Genomic DNA, 17,841 nt, shown 5'->3' with positions numbered 1-17,841 from the left:
ATTTAAAGAATTTAATCTGTTATATTTATAATTGAATTTTGTCACCATTTTAACAATCATGTGATTTTTGCAAAACAGAGTAACATTACATTAATTTCAGAATTACGAAATATACAAGCACTGTGAGATCCAATTAAGATTCGAGTGCTAAATTTTCTGTTTATAATTTACTTCTTAATAATTATGATTTAAAATAAATGTTTCTTAATATTTTGGCATTATTTATTTGATAACGACGAAGCACGAGAAAGCTATCTATCTATGAAGATGCCTAGCAAAATTTTTTTAAGGAAATCTGGCTTTTATGCACGTGGCATAGTGGGAAAAACCAAGAAAACGAACATACAACCAGCCTATTCGCCTGAAACTGAACTCATTTCAAACTGACAGTATTCAGCAACTTTACTGCTCAGCCGCTAGTGGGTTCTACTTAATATTTATAGGTCAGTATGTATTTCAACATGATGCTGATTATATTAACTGATATTAACAAATTATTTTCATGAAGTTGTTTACATAATTTTTTACGCAAGTTAAGGGTTTTATAAATTATTATAACTGTCAATTAAATACCTTCGAATAGAATAGGGAGAATCACTCCCTTATTAATATGTGGTAGTATCTTATATAATGTATGAGGTGCTAAAAGTAGGAAACCTAGAACAAGGGAATAAGGTGACTGATTAATGGTAGTTCATCTCGAGCTTGATTCTAAGATCTGATAGAGATGCATAGAATTTTCTTGACTTTAAGAAATCACATGATATTGTTGCGTCCTACGGGTTTGTGGATTTGGAATATTTGATGATAACATTTGGTGGAGTATCAAAACACAATTTAGTCGCCAGCATTACACAGGACAGCTCCAAAGACACATTTACAGTCGTCCAAAAAACTAGGATAAATACGATGAAACAATCAGCAACATAGCTTTCAGACTATAACGGTGAAGACAATATCACGGCAATGCACTAAAGTACAGCTCCCGACTCGGTCGATCGCTCTGAAACTAACCTCTGAACCCAAGACACTATTACTACTCTACTCCTACAGGGAGAGTATGTATAACCTTACCTAACTTCGAGAATATTCTCGGGAAAACTGCTAAGAATGCGTTGTAGAATGTTCTCGTTCCGTCTATGGCATATCGGCAAATTTGTCGCCAAATGGGTGATTTCGCGCCAAATCCGGCAGCCCTGCCTTTCCCTTTCACTTTCTGGCAACTCTAACCCCACTTTGTGGGGAAAGCTATCTTACAGGAGCTGGGCATTTCGCAACAATATGTAACCAAATTTCCCTGAGAATATCCTACCGAAAACTGGAAATCCATGATTGTTATACTGTAAGAAATAAAACGTCAGCTTTAGAAACATTCTAACTTTAATGTAATTTTAGTCGAAACAAATGCTTTTCAGATATTTAAGGGAAAAAATGTCGATCTATATAAGCATTACACGAATGGAGAATTTTACAGATCATCACAGATCTTTGCTACAGCTTTTTACAGATCTTTGCTACAGCTTTTAATAACCAGTGGAAATACAAGTACGCTATGTCTTCTTTTATGTAACACTTTTTATCTTAACTAAATAATTTCAAATACACAAAATTAAAAGAAATCTGAGAGCTTTCAGGTTTTATATTACGCCCAAAGAGGCGTTTTTTAAACATTTTATGCGTTACCTTTATTTATTAAATATAATGTTCTTCGCACTTGAGCCGTAATTTTCAGTTCAACAGCAATATCATAAAAAAATTAAAAAGAGGATATCTTTAGAACTTCAGATACACAGTTTCGCACGCTGAAGATAAAAATGTTTTATTTTTCCGTAGTGTTGCCACTGCTCGCTTTGAAATCGTTCAGTTTGTTAATCAAAAATTCGTTAGACTTTGACAAAATATGAAATAGTTAATAAAACAAATTCCAAGATGCCCATATTCGAGTAGAGGACTACCTTATTCAAAATTGTATGTCTCTATAGGAATCGTTATTTTTTCACAGGGCGAGAAACATACATACATCCATGCAGATTCTTCATTATTTTATTTCTTTTGGTATAACGCAGGACTCTAATTTTTGGTGGCAACAATTTGAAAAGTAAAACACCGTTTGTAGTGGACGCAAAATGCCAGAGCGAAATTGAATAGCCCTTCTGGGCAAATTGGCCCTTTGGGTTAAAAATATGAAAAACAACCTACATGAAATTTATGTATTCTATCACATCCAAAAAATTTCTCTTTTTAAAATCATTGTGTATTTCATACCCTAGCAAAGGACAGCTACATTTATTTTTTAATAGCTTTCTTCAATCTTTTACTTAATCCCCTACTTTCATTCAATGCCATTTAGACCATCCATCACACGAACACATAAAGCTTTTAGTAAAACACATATTTGAAGTATAATATCCTATAAAAACTGGCTAAAAAGTCCTCGCCTTAAGCTGCTAATTACAAGTTCAGTTTAAGAACATCAAACTTCATGCATTAGTCAATATTGACAGCCCTCCTTTACCTTTTAGTTTATGGGGGCAGTCATTTAATATGCTTAAGAGATTAAGTTATCCGATGCTGATGCATAATCCTTTCCGAGAGAAGGCATCTAACAAAATTTACTTGAGCTGTTATTGAGAAGATTTTTTTTCTGTGTGTGTCAAAGAATACTTGTGATATAATGCATTTTAGAAAGCCTCGTTTTAAATTGAACTTTGGTCCTAAAGTAATTATAGAATGATTTATGCGGGACTTAATTTAAAGATCCTGGGCATTTCTCGATATTTACAGATAAGTGAACATTTTCGCTTGAATAGGTGATTGCAGTTTATCCAGCAGTATGAATGCGTGTTAGGACAGATTGATTATATTATCAAAACGTTACTTCAGTAAATGCTCAATTTACTTTTCATGAGAAGAGGGAATTATATTCTTAGAACAGATCCTAGTTATCAGAATTTAACGTCAAAAGGACACCTCGAGAAAAATCGAATCTAAATAAAGCTGAAATCGGATCCGTACGAGCATATATTTTAACTCAGCGCTTATAACAGCTTGACTCCGTAGGAAGGATAAGCAGATATCCATTTAAATATGTTTTCATATTACGTGGAGGATATTTTCTACAGATATCAATTATTAATTTCAGTCCATTGAATATTTATATATGTATGATCTGTTTCTTTTATAAATAATGCCTCTTATACAAACAGTATTCAAAAATATGTTTGGAATAAAAAGACATAATTCAACAAAATATATATTAAATTATAGAGCCTATTAGGTTTTTTTTTATGCTGGAGACAGGAGAAATGAGCGCCGAATGTGATACCGTTACACCACGAAGGCGTGTTAGAAGGAGGGAGAAAATAAGTATATGGGCCAATTTCTCTTAGTAAGTCCTGCACGAAGGCATTCTTCTTCTGAGGCTGATAGCCTTTGAATATTGCTTTCTTTAAAAGACGACTGGGGATTAGGAGACACAATCGCCAAATCCTGGTGACGAATTATTTTCCGACACCTTTTAGTTCGGGCGCCATTTGTGGAGTCTGTTAGGTTTTTATTTATGCTGGAAAAATAAAAAAAATTAACAATGACCTTGACAGGACTCGAACCTTGGCCTCGCGAATAGCGACGATCCAGTGCTGCGGTTACAACACGAAGGCACGCTAGAAAGATGGAGAAAATACCTTCTAAAATAAGGAAAAAAAATATCACGTTATTTTAAATTTACATTAATTTACCTTTTTTTATGGACGGAATTCTTACCAATGGGCGAACATTTCTGTTTCATTCTAAATAACACCTTGCGCATCTTGTAAGTCACCGCTAACTGACATTATACTGTTACGTTTGGACAGCGTCAGTCACCTTTCTTTCGCACAAGTCAGTATACTGACAGTATACTCTTCTTTTCGCACAGGTCGCCGGCCCATCATCGGCAGAGCGGCAAAATCGCTGAACACTGGTGGTTCAGTCTAGGTTTCGAATTTAGAAGAACGGGCTGGCTGCCTGAGTGTTTTCGTGGTTTTTCTCATGTGGTAAAGTGTATATGGGACAGTTTCTCTTAGTAAGTCCTGCACGAAGGTATTCTTCTTCTTAGGCCGATAGCCTTTGAATGTTTTGTCATAATCATATAACCTGAACCAAATCGTTCAGGTCGCGTCAGATAAGCTTGAATGATAATATAGAATTTAAAAATTTATATTTGACCATCAAATCTATCTTCTATCTTCAACATATCGACAAAATCGAATGTAAGGCGCTGAACGGAAAAGAAGGAAAAATATAAAGCTGTTTAACATATTTAGCTTATGTATATAAGAGTGACTTACGCACGCAAGCTCAATACGTTAAAATGCTCTAAATAAAATTTCTGTAAATACCAGATGTTATCATATGGTAACACTAAAGAAATACATTATTTTTTCTTTGAGGCAAGAAATAAGTGATAAATATCGTTATATACCTTTTAAACATTTGACTGTGATTATAAGACGATTGTAGTAGTCAGGCGGGCAGTCCGACAACAAAAGTATACTGAATTTTTACTTGGGCCAATACGATATACTCACACGCCGATTTTACATTCTGAGAATTGTGATGACTTTCTTTTGATTAATACATGACATCTATTGTTGTTGTTGTGACTAATCTCTCTTGTCTGACAGTAAAATCAGAAGAAGCTCACGAAATTCATCGTGGCAAGGAGTGCAAGATTGGGCCGAGGTAGCCACAGTCTTGGACTATGATACCAATACTTTTCTCTACTTTTATACGTGTATCGAACATAAAAATCCCGGCATCTTGTGCATTTAATCCTTTTTCCCCTACTTAATATACTACTACTCCTTATAATATATATTGATATTACATATCATGAGGAATCTTATAATATATAATATTAATACTGTTAATGCTTAACAGCCTCAGGTTGTCAGGTTGTATGTATATGCTTTACTAATTTTGACATTGACCATTTAGTCGAATTTTCCTGACTTGGGAATAAAGGAGTAAATAATAATATCATAAGCAAAATACATTCTTTTGCAAAAAAGTCGGAGCATCATGAAAGAAGTGGTTGTTTTTGACGAAATTGAATATATGTATAGCTCATATACAGATAATTAAAGGATTAAAAAATCAAAGTACCTGGTTACGGTTACCCATTGAATGTTCAAATTAGTAGTTCGTCGAACCGCACCTGGCGCCAATGCATGCTTGAATTTGTCGAGGCAAGGAGTGATAGAGGTTCCTGAGACACATTCTACCAGGCATTCATCAGTTGTTCCTCCAGATTTGCGTTTGTTTTTTTCTGTGGTGCCAGAATCTGGCGGCCTACCATGTCGCAGACATGCTCGATTGGTGAAAGATTTGGTGACCTTGCTGGCCAAGGAAGAGTTTCAAACGCACGGAGACAGTCCAGATATCTGCGAGCGGTACGTGGCCTGGTACTATCTTGTTGAAAATGGCCCCAGGATGACGTGCCATGACGGCAATAATGCAAAAGCCGCAGGATGGTATCAACATATCGTTGAGCTGTTAAAGATGTAAGGATTATGACTAAAGATGACCTGCTGTCATATGAAATAGCGCCCCACGCCAGGGGTTATAACTGTATGCCTTCGTAAAACAAAGGCTGATTGGGATAGCTGGCCCCGTCCTCTCCAGACACGAACACGGTGGTCATCTGCTTCAAGAGTGAAGCAAGACTCATCGCTGAATACTATACGATTCCAGTCTGATGACAGCCATGATGATCGGCTGCGACACCACTCCAGACGACTCCGCCGATATTGTGGTGTCAACGGCAAACGTCTTTAAAGACCTCTGTGAGCGTAACCCCGCCTCAGATGCGCCATGAGATGGCGGACAGTACTACGGGAGGTTCAAGCAACCAACATTAAAAAATCCTTTACTAGCCATTCATAACATTCCTACAGATCTTCCTCAAGAGGATTTAGGGGAAGCATTTCTTACTGAATTTGGTTTAGACACAGAGGACATAAAACCTCTTTTTCTATTAAAAGAAAAGAAAAATGTTAAGTGGATCTTCCAATGTAAGCCCGCAGCTTTCAATACAATTATGCGATACCCCAAACTCCATATTGGATGGCAGTCTCACAAAATCACAGAACATTTTAACATCAAGAGATGTTATAAATGTCAGCGATTTGGACATTTGCAGCGGGAATGTCGCAGCAACTTCTACTGCACGTACTGTGCCGGTGAACATGACTCCCGAGACTGTTCCTCGGATTTTGCAGCCTGCATCAATTGTCTCGACGCAAACAAGAATTCCAGAAACCCAGTCCCAGTTGATCATACCGCCAACTCCAACGCATGCTTTTGCTATCAGAAACAAGTCGAACGAATGCGCCAGAATACCACATATGTCTAAAGGTGCGATTCATGTATCACAGAGTGCAATCATTTAGATGCTTACAAATAAACATGCAGAGATCTCGGCAGCTACAGCACAGACAATAGAATTTGCATTAAGAAATCACATTGATCTCATATTGGGCCAGGAGCCGTATACTAGAGACGGTCAAGTTGCTGGTTTTCCTCTTCTTTGGACAACTTTCTCCAAGGCAGACATTTTAGCACCTCCACGTGCAGCCATTATTAACTGTAATACACAAATTTCTCCCTCAATTTTATCAATTAATAGAGATCAAGTTGCTGTAGTTTTAGAAATTCGAAATTTAATAGTTGTTATTTATTCAATTTATTCTCCTCCTACGGATGACATTACCCCAGTTATTGCCTTTTTAGAAGAGAATCTTCGCATTATTGGTAATAAACACCAAATCATCAGTGGGGACTTTAATGCCCATTCAATAGCATGGGGTTATACAACGACTGATCCTAAAGGTCGCCTATTGGAGGATTTTATATCTTCAAAAAATTATGTGCTTTTTAACTCACCAGACTCTGCGCCTACCTTTGATAGAACATATGCTATTGGATGGCCTGACGTAACTTTTACTAAAGCAAATACTGCACATTTGGTTCATAACTGGACTATTCATGATGAAATAACCGGACCATAAATTTATCGGACCATAAATTCATTACGTTTGAAATAACCAACAATGGCTCAGTTCCTATTCTCATTAGATATAATCTCCCAGGTCGTAAATATCGTCAATTTACGAAAAAAATTAGAGAAAAATTGAACCAACTGAGAAGACAACTATCTTTGCAAACAACTCCAGCTGCCTTGGAACAATTTACGGACTTGGTTTTAACTACAATCCAAGATATTTGTCAAGATCTTCTTCCAAGGAAAACAAATAAAAAACTTTCAGCTCTCCATTGGTGGAACGGTGAATTAAGAACTCAACAACAGAAATGTCGAGCGCTTAGAAGAAAATTAAAATCTGACCGTCGAAATGGTATCACCTCAAATACTTTGCAACATTATCAAACAGAAAAAGCAATTTATAAACGCATGATTATTCAATCTAAATTAACAGCATGGAGGCAATATTGCACTCAAAATCATGATCCATATGGACTTCCTTACAAAATTGCAAGGACAAAAATTTTTCAACCTTCGCAAACTCATCTAATTGCATCTTCTACTTCGACTGAGCACCCAACACAAGACACAATAGAATCAATTTTAACCACCGTGTTTCCATCTGATGATCCTTCCACAGATTCTCAGTTCCAGACAGAAATTAGAAATAACTTAACAGTTCCTGATACTGCAGACGATCAAGATATAACTTTAGACGAAATTAAAACTACAATACGAAATCTTCCTAAAAAACGGGCGCCAGGGCCAGATGGAATTGATTATGTTATCATCCGAGCAACTATTAATTCTGATCCTTATTTCTTCAAGGACTTTTTCAACAAACTTTTCCATTTAGGACTTTTACCTAGAGCTTTTAAAATTGGCAGAGTGGTCTTATTCCTAAAACAGGGTCGAGACCCACATAATCCTGCATCATACAGACCCATATGCTTACTCTCTGCATTGGGTAAGGTATATGAGAGAATAATTGTTTTACGCTTAAAACATCATTTGCATGTGCAAAACGTTTTGTCTGATAATCAGTTTGGTTTTCGACCTGGTAGATCCACTGTTCAGGTATTGTCAAAGATTGTTAATGATTTGCAATCTAATAGAATCAGTGGTCACCACAGCGCTTTCATTAGTATTGATCTTCAAAATGCTTTTGATACGCTGTGGTGGCCAGCAATTCTGGAATCATTAAGAAAAGCTCATTGCCCTAAGAATATATTCTTGGTATTTAGAAGTTATCTATCTGAACGAAAATTAATGTATTTAACTAACCGGGAAGTAATAACCAAGATACAAAATCGTGGCTGTCCCCAGGGTTCCTGTGCTGGCCCTGATTTGTGGAATGTAACATTTAATTATGTTCTATCCTCCACTTGGCCAGCACATACCCGTTTATATGCTTATGCTGATGACACAGCTTTTGTTGTCACAGGGCGAACAAGAGATGAACTGCAAATTAACTCCACAGAAACTTGTAATCTTTTTTATGAGTTATGTAATAATATTAAACTTACAATTTCCTCTTCAAAGTCAACCATTCTCCTTGTCCCAAAGAAAGGAAAATCTTTAAATCGACGACCGAGAATTACAATAAATGGTACCAGAATTGGTATTAAAAGGCAGCTCAAATTTCTCGGTATAGTATTTGATGAGAAATTAAATTGGATTTTGCATCTGCAGGAATTGAAAAGAAGAACAACTATCGTTGCAACTAATCTTCGCCGTATGTATGGACACAATTGGGGTATTAGTCCGTACATACAAAAAATATTATATCAAACTGTAATCGAGAAGATATATGCAACTGCAGTTTGGGCCGACCCTATGCAGGGTCGTAAGGCCAGACTATTGCAAAGCTTACAACGACCCTTTGTATTACAGATTACCCGCGCTTTTTGTACAACTTCTTCTAATGCCTTGACTGTGCTTGCAGGCATTATTCCATTGCCTCTACGCACTCTACAGGAGGCAGCTTATCAAACAGTTCGCCAATTGCAGAAATCTGTAAATTTTCATGATGACATATTTCTTCCAACCACCTATGAAAAGAAAACACAGCATTTGGATAATCATCCTGCTCAACAAGGATATGGACTCAATGTCTTTTTGAAATGTGACAATTTGCCACAACTACCTCACTTACAGATATTCACTGATGGTTCGAAAATTGAGCAACAAACTGGTTGTGCCCTTGTGGCTTATCACAATGAAGACCAAATATTTAAATGGTTAGGACATCTTACTGCTGAAAACAGCGTTTTTCAAGCAGAAGCGATGGCTATTCTTAAAGCTGTTCAATATCTTAAGCAAACCGGCGAGATGGAAGGTATAATAATAACGGATAGCCTTTCATCTCTTTTTGCAATTAAAAATCCAAGGCATTCTTCGCCTATTATCTCTGCCATTCAGCAGGAATTGCACATGTCCGGAAATTCTAAAATACCGATGGCCTGGACAAAAGGTCATGCAGATAACATTGGCAATATCCAAGCAGACTTCTTTGCAAAAATAGCTGCCCAAAAAAGTATTGATCATATTGGTGAAATTGAAAACCTAATGGTAAAACGGCCAATTTCGTATTTTAAAAAGGAAATTTTACTCAAGACTATTTCTGCGTGGCAAACAAACTGGGATGACTCCGACACAGGTCGTCGTACTTATTTTCATATTTCATATGTTGATATACATAGACAAGTTACCAATCATCATTTGATACGTTATATTACAGGGCATGGACCCTATCCAGTTTACTATTATCGACATGGGATTTCAAATACTGATATGTGTGTATGTGGTGAACTTGGAAATCCTGAACATTATGTGACTCAGTGTCCTATTACACAAGATTATCATATTCCCATACCAAATACTAACACTCGTGCATTTTGTAAGTTTTTAATTAAACAAAAATACTTAGTTAAAAAACTGATCAAAATTATGGAAATACTTCATTCCTATGGTACTGACTTGTGCTTGGTAACATAATTTACAATTTTATTATATTGTACGCATACATGTTAGTGTTAATCTACTATTCCCATATGTCAACTTATCACATGCTTGGATTGGTATTTGTCTCATTGAATCTTCGTTGAATTTTGTTCAATAAGAATGTTTACATATATATATAAATATATATATTTTATTTATCTTTGTTAGAAGTACCATTTGATATATGCATTTACTTTTCTATTAATATCTGGATTATTTTAGTATTTGAATTTGTATTGTATAGATCTTATCGATTGTATTGGGTTGTTTTCTCGATGTCTTTAACTTGTTATGCATTTATAATTATATGAGTATATATCTACTGACTGTATTTGAATATGCATTGCATAGATATTTTAAGAATAACATTTTGCTTTTGTATTGGTCATATGTTCGGATTTTTATTTGAGTTTATTATTATAATTATATTTTAATACTGTTGGTATTTAAATTGCAATACCATTCTGTTGTAAGAATATGACTTTCTTTTGTATAGTATATCTATATCTAACATTGTATATTACTACTCTTTAACACTTTATGTTTTGCATTGATATGCATAGTCCTTTAACTTAGTATTGTTTTGCACTGATGGTTCATGAAATATTAACATTTGTAATTACATACTCGTGTTTGCATTATATTGTACTGTTGGACTTGTATTGCATTATACAGTCTATTTATATTTACAATCTCATTATGTACCAATTGATCATTGTATTATAATTGTCAGAGAATTTCAGTATTATTATCATATGTACTAATATTTGAAGCAGTAGTCCCTTAACTTACTATTATTTTGCACTTATGGTTCACGAAATATTTGCATTTGTAATTATATCTTACTTTTTACATTGATATTGTACTATTGGACTTGTATTATGCAGTATATTTATAATTGCAATTTCATTATGTACCAATTGCACATTGTATTATAATCGTCAGAGAATCTCAGTATTTGCTATCATATGTACTAATGCCTGGACGGTTGGGTGAGCGTTGTGTGGAGGGCGCTTTTGGTCAGTTTGACTGCCCTCTGGATGGTCCGAGCGTTGGGCCTCGGCTTTGGTGCTGGGCGCAAATGTGGCTCCTACACATTGGCTCTAGACAGTGGTGGGCACGGTGCAATACCGATTAACCATTATGGTAAAGGGACAGTGCCCGTACTCCCCGTTACCTACCTACCTACCTACTACGGGAGGTATAGATGTGGCTGTAGTGCAATGAATATGATACCGTTGGGCGGTTCGGGTCTGGTGAACAATCATCCTATCTTGCCTCGCATTTGTTATCCTTGGCCTTCCAGAGCCTTGATTTCGTCGGCAATTTTCTTGTAGCAACCGTTGCTGCCAACATCTTTGCACAGCAGTATCTATACTCTGCAGGTGGCGTCCTGTTGCTCGGTATGACCACCCAGCTTCACGCAACCCTACAATGAGACCCCGTTCGAAGTCACTTAGTTTTTTGTAAGGTCATCTATATCATCGTAATGCCATCTCTAGTTGCTTCTTTACGGAATTACAATGGCAGCGACAAAGAAAGATAAATTTTCCGCCTCTGTTACTGGTTTTATACTTGGCGAATGGTGCACTAGAAATTCGCGCTATGATCGCAATTACTGTTCATTTACTTTGAAACTTTAATCATTTGCATGTTCGATCAAGATGTTTTTGCATACCAAATTCCGCCACGATCGCGAAAGTCTTTCTCGGTGCTTCGATGTTTTTGCAAAAAAAGTGTATGTTAATTAAGTTGATTATATTTAGAAAATTTAATTAAACTTTCTACTTATCTACTGAATAAATTATATTGTACAATCTTAGATTTATTATAGAAGCCGTATGGTTTCCGCGTCTAAGTTCCCCACTGATGACATACATTAGATGTACAATTATTCTCTGCTATTCTTTTCATACTTTTCTATTTTTTTATTATTATAAACACCAAGGATGCTGATATTTTCTATAAAAGAGTAATTTAATTTTCTTAATACTCTAGCATTATTTAAGATTAACAGAGGCTGTTCGCAACATTGTTTAGAAGACTTTGCTTTGCTATAAAAAATACCCTGCTTAGTAAACATTTTTTTAGCAGCATCAATTTTTTTAAAAATGTAAATAACCATCTGCTACTTCACAATTTTATTTGCATGCAAAATAGCGCTTTTAAAAAACATTGGACGGAAGGCTATGCTCGTCCTCTTTCCGAAGAAAATTATTTGTATCTAGTTATTAAAAAATACTCTGAAGTCCATGATTGTTCGGTATCTAAAGCAGCAATAGGTAATATTATCAATAAGAAAGGAAAAAAATAAGGCCGAAGTTTGGCTTCAAAGAGAAACAGCGTTCAAAATACATATCCAAGGAAAAAATGAATGTTGCAAAGGTAACAAATTTAACGTTAAAAGAAAATCCGCGAAATCAAAGGACAGTTGCATAATCATTAAAATGCTCAGTATGAACTCTGAACAAGGTGATTAATGCTGATTTTAATCTTAAAAAGGCGAAAATCGTAATGTGCGTCGTCTTTCTCCACGACATATCGCCGAAAGCAGGAAGCGCTGCAGAATTCTCCACGAGAAACAGTTATTCGGACAAAAAATGGAAAAATGTTGTCACAGTAGATGGATTTTTGGGTATATTTGAATGATCGCAACAAAAAGAAATTCATTTATTACCATCGAAGAGAACAGAAATTTTAGAACATGTTTCGAAGAATCTAAGTAAGTTTTTCAAAGGGATTTATGCTTGTTGCTGGTTTTTAATATAACGGCAAAAAAAAATTAAAGTGAGTGAAAAAAAATGTTAAGTAACTACACATATTATCAGGAATATATTTTATTACCAGTTTCCAAATTTGAAATACCTTTTTTTTCTCCACAGTACCATCTATCAGTAGAATTGCATCAAGACAAAGCGAGCAACCGCACTTCAAAATCTGCTGTCATTTTCATGGGAAAAACGGAACAAGAACTGGCATCAAGGCCATATTCCTCCCTCATATCCCTACTAAATCTCCTCATGTTTCCGCTTTTAGTCTTTTAAAAAGCGAATTGTCCATACATCGACCTACAACTTTCCTTGGACTCTGGAAAGCTATTCAATATGGAATGGGATATTATATATGGAATAATATGGGATAAAATAACTCAAACTAACAAAGGCATTTTTGTCTTGAAAAATACGGCTTAGAACGATAGTGAAATTTACGATTTATCAATGGAATATTTAAAACAGAAAAATGTTAGGTAAAATATTTCCGTAAATAGAATAAATATCGTCTAAAACATGTTCTAAGAGCTTTAGCATTTTCATAACTTAAAGCCAATTATGTTTTTCTTGTAATTTTAATTCGCTATATACCCCTTATTTTATTGCTTTCCATTCACTTCTTTAAAGTATTTCCAGCCTTTGTAATTTATACAGATTGCCTGCAAAATACCTTTTTCAAACTTCTAATATCTGTTTAGTTATATTCTAATTTGGAAGTTTTAGACACGTACTCGAATTTATTACTACATATTTCTACACATTTGTATTTAAATTAAATTTATTTAATTAAATTTATTCTTATGAAATCACTTATGCATTTTTAAAAAAATTGTTTGGATTAATTTTAATTTGCTAAATTAGCGAATTTATTTTCATGGATTGGTTTTGCACTTGATTTGTTTATGCTTCTGAATTTAAATGATATTGTAGATTAGTTAGAGAACTAAATCTTTTATATGTTTGCACATTTTTAAAAATTTTTTTAAAAATTATTTTGACTTTAAATTTGCTTTTTTTTAAATTTTGGCTTTGAATTTGCTTTTATACGTGTTTGTTAAAATTTAAATTTAAATTTCATTTCTTGCAGCAATGGCGCAAAGAATTATTTAATTAAATTTGTACTTAAATTAAATTTATTTAATTAAATTTATTCTTATGAAACAATATTTCTCTACTATTATATACTCTCTATATTTCTCTACTATACTCTCTATTTTGAGTTTTTATCTCATTTTACTTTTACGAAAACCTGCCGATTCATTAAATGCAGTAATCAACCGGCAGAAATTCATTTTTACATTCCTAGTATCTCTCTGCTGTAGAGAGAAAGAGAGATAACTAGATCTATAGATAAATAGATTCATCTGTGCAACCATATATTAAAAAGATTTAAGTCCATTTTTTTCAAAAAACTACAGATATTATAGTTAAGCAATTGAATATATCAACCTCTTACCTGCCAAGTGACATTTATTGACTTTGATGAAATTGCCACAGCTTTTACAGCTTGAGGTGAACTTGATGGAGCTGCAAAGAAAAATGAAAATATGTATAAATTTGTTTTTGAAATACAATTTGCTGCTCTCCTTCCTTTGCAAACAACACGATTCCTAAGATAACACGTTACTAAGTGTTGAACTAAAAAGATGGAACATATTGTAATTATGTATTTTATATAAAGCTCATAGATAAATATATAGCTTAGACTTTCGTTTCATACTCATACCTTCAAAAACACAGTTTAAGTAAAAATGAACTAAATATTTTCACAGAACATATTCATGTATAAGCGTATTTCTAAAATAATGGTGAATCTTCAAAAATAATGGAGTTTCTAAAATGTGCAGTCTAGTGCAGTTATAATAATTAGTTTAGTTCAGCTTTGCTAATGCTTCAACTATTAGCAGTTATTTAAATTGACTTTTGGAGAAATTCTTCACTTCCATTTAAATTCAGGATGAAATGTATGATTACTTTGTTAGAAAATAATTCATAATATCTCAAATTTTTATATGCTACATTCAATGATTTAATTCGGAGGTAACTATGCTTTATAGCTATAAATATAGTTGTTTTTGGTTTTATGTCTCTCAAAATAATAATAAAATAAGAATTTGAGCGATTACTTTCAAACAAATAAATATTTTTATCGAAACTTGAAAAGAAAATGTTACTGATTACTATTAATAAGTTTAATTTGATGTGTAATAATATCCAGCCTAAAATAAATAATTAAATATTATATAACTGGATATATAGGTTAGTGGACAAATAATATATTTAAATAGCGGACAAACCTGCCAGATGAGAGGCAAAATTTTCAAGTTCTGTGTATATGTCACAAAAGAAAATACATAAAAATACTTCAGTATGAATGAAATCAGTTTATTCTTTCTAAGCAACAACCAATTTGTAAATAATGTATTTTTGTCAAATTAGAAAACGAAATCTTTTGATGCTTCAAGTTAATACGTATACGTAATGACGGTATGATTTAAATTTAATGTAGTATATTAGCTTTGTCTTAATATAAAAAAAGGATTAACGCGACAATAACACATTGTATCAATTATTCTAAACTGAAACAAAAAGCTGACATTAACGAAACATTTTCGACGCACAGTGACGTCACATGGAAACGCGTGCTTTCTTCAATGTCAGAATATGAGATTAGATAATAATGACATATTAAATGTGTGGCAATGCTATTTTTATTTCATACTTTGTAAAACTTACAAATTTTTTATTAACAAAAGCTTCGATTTTAAAGCGAGCAGTGGCACCACTTTTCGAAATAACGTCCGGTCAGTCCATACGGGTGATTTCCTCCGATTAAAGGCATTCGCTTACGATGTTTGCACGGTGAGGACGGGCATTGTCATCCATAAAGACAAATTATGCGCCCATGGCGCCCCGAAACAAACGTACATGTTGTTCCAGAATGACGACCCGATAGATTTGGCTTGTCATGGTTCCAATTGGAACATGCAGGTCAGTTCTGGAACCCAGAATAATTCCACCCCAAACGAGCACTCCTGCACCACCGTAACGATGTCGTTCAATGATGTATTCTTGGTGGTAACGGGTACGTGGAGCTCTCCATATGAAAGTCCGGCGAGAATCAGACTGCAAGCTAAAGCTGGACTCGTCAGAAAACATCACACGAGCCCACTGTTGCGGTGTCCACAATGCATGCTTTCTACACCAGGCTAACCGCAGACGACAGTGAGTTGCAGTAAGTGGGACGCATCTGACAGGTCTACGAGCATATAGACCAATCTGCCCTAAGCGTCTGTACACGGTCTGCCTTGAAATTGTCGTACCAGTGGCTGAAGAGAGCTGACGAGACAGGTCTGAGGCTCTGCTCCGCCTGTTTCTTTTGGCGGTAACTGCCAAATACCGGTCTTCATTCGGCGTTGTAACTCTGGGGCGACCTGTGCTGTAACGTCTACTCACATTACCATCATCTTGGAATCGTTTCCAAAGCCTGGTGATGACACTCTGGACAATTCCAAGTTCGTCTGATACTTCCAGTTGGGTACGCCCACATTTTAGACGGCCGATAATTCTACCACGTAAAAAATCATCCAAATGCGTCCTTTGTGTCATAACTATTCGGTTATTGCACTGAAATGCTTATAAAGCGCCTGTAAACAATTTTACTTCTTTGCCTGCATTCCTTATATATCACTCTCTTACACTCTCGTCATTGTGACGTACCATCGGTGTCATCTGGTTAGTTCCTGAAATTTGCATATGGTTCTTGAAGATGTGTGTAGTGATTTTACATGTGATATATTTATTTTAGAGTTCGATTTCCGCGTGAATTTCCTTAATTTATGGACATGAGTGTACATTCATATATTCTGTTAAAGAAAGAGTCAATACTATGCAATATTACGTCAGAAACGCTGTGTTATTTCCCGTACTTCATGAAACCGTATTTGGGTACTGGACATGGACAACGTGACAGAATGTTGAAAGAACATTCAACCAAATACAAGATCGTTACACGTAGTGATACTGAACTGTAAACCACCTTTGTGAGCTCTGCTAAAAAAAAAAAAAAAAAAAAAAAAAAAAGTACTAAAAAGGGCATTGTTGTGAAACTTATTATTGTTTCTGAATTTAATTTCTATTGTCAGGTAGATCTTACTGGTTTCCAGTTTCATACAGGTAGAAAATATGAATTTATTCTGTTGTATCAAGGTCAGCTCACTATTGATTTACGTATTTCGAAGAACAGTGTTTTAATAGCACTCTTTCACTAATGTTTCAAAATAACATTTGTATTTTTAAGAAATGAACGTCTTTTAAATAATAGCATTATTCACAAACTTTTTTTATACTTTGCCGGAAGAGCATTTGCCACTACAGAATGCCTAGGATCCCATATCCACTGCCTAGGGAAAGTATGGAGTAATTCTCAAACTAGAATGAATTTCTACTTTGCCCAAAAACGTTCTGAACTGTATAAAATGCCTGCACATTCTATAGAATGCCGGCGTTTCATACTTTTCCGGTAACACAGATAACAAAAAACTTCTGTAATGAAATATTTTACACTTTGGACTAATATGTTTCAAACTACTTAGGAAAGTTAAAAATATTGTAGTATCGTGGCCATAAATTTCAGCATTTTATAAATAATATTTCTTTACTTATTTCATCACTTCAATATTTCCGTGAGCACAGCGGAATAGATATCAAAGATATATTTTTTTTATTCCAAAAGGGCGTCAGCCCGAATGAGCTATTTCTCTTGATAAGGCATTTTGCGGCATTCATCGCAAACAGCTATTTCAATTTTTCAAATTGTACGCACCGAGTATTATCTCTCTGTACTTTTTAAGTAAATTAAATAATGAAGAATCTGCATGTATGTATGCCCCTCTCACTGTGAAAAAACGACGAGCCCTAGAGTCATCAAATTCTGAATAACATAATCGTCCACAAGAGCATGTACATCTGGAAGCCTGAAATTTAAATCTCAAATTTTATATTATCGTATTTTGCAAAGCGTTAAGGAATTTTTAATCAACAAAC

At 34.7% G+C, this 17,841-nt stretch overlaps 1 protein-coding gene across 2 annotated transcripts in view; it reads right to left on the bottom strand.

The window, feature by feature from the left end:
- Positions 1–17,841, bottom strand: part of LOC118197677 (cell adhesion molecule Dscam1-like) — a 952,054-nt gene that overhangs the window by 230,857 nt on the left and 703,356 nt on the right. For both annotated transcript variants that reach the window (XR_015042957.1, XM_085823340.1), the window contains exon 16: positions 14,252–14,322. Coding sequence is in view for 1 of the 2 variants with exons in the window: in XM_085823340.1 (XP_085679466.1) it covers positions 14,252–14,322 (71 nt within the window). In the remaining variant the exon portion in view is untranslated. The remainder of the gene's footprint in view (positions 1–14,251; positions 14,323–17,841) is intronic.

This window comes from Stegodyphus dumicola, chromosome 9 (assembly GCF_044657685.1).
Source record: "Stegodyphus dumicola isolate Sdum_Otavi_A_Nest chromosome 9, ASM4465768v1".
NCBI lineage: Eukaryota > Metazoa > Arthropoda > Arachnida > Araneae > Eresidae > Stegodyphus > Stegodyphus dumicola.
Note: the sequence above shows the minus strand (reverse complement) of the source record. Positions and strands in the feature narration are given on the sequence as shown.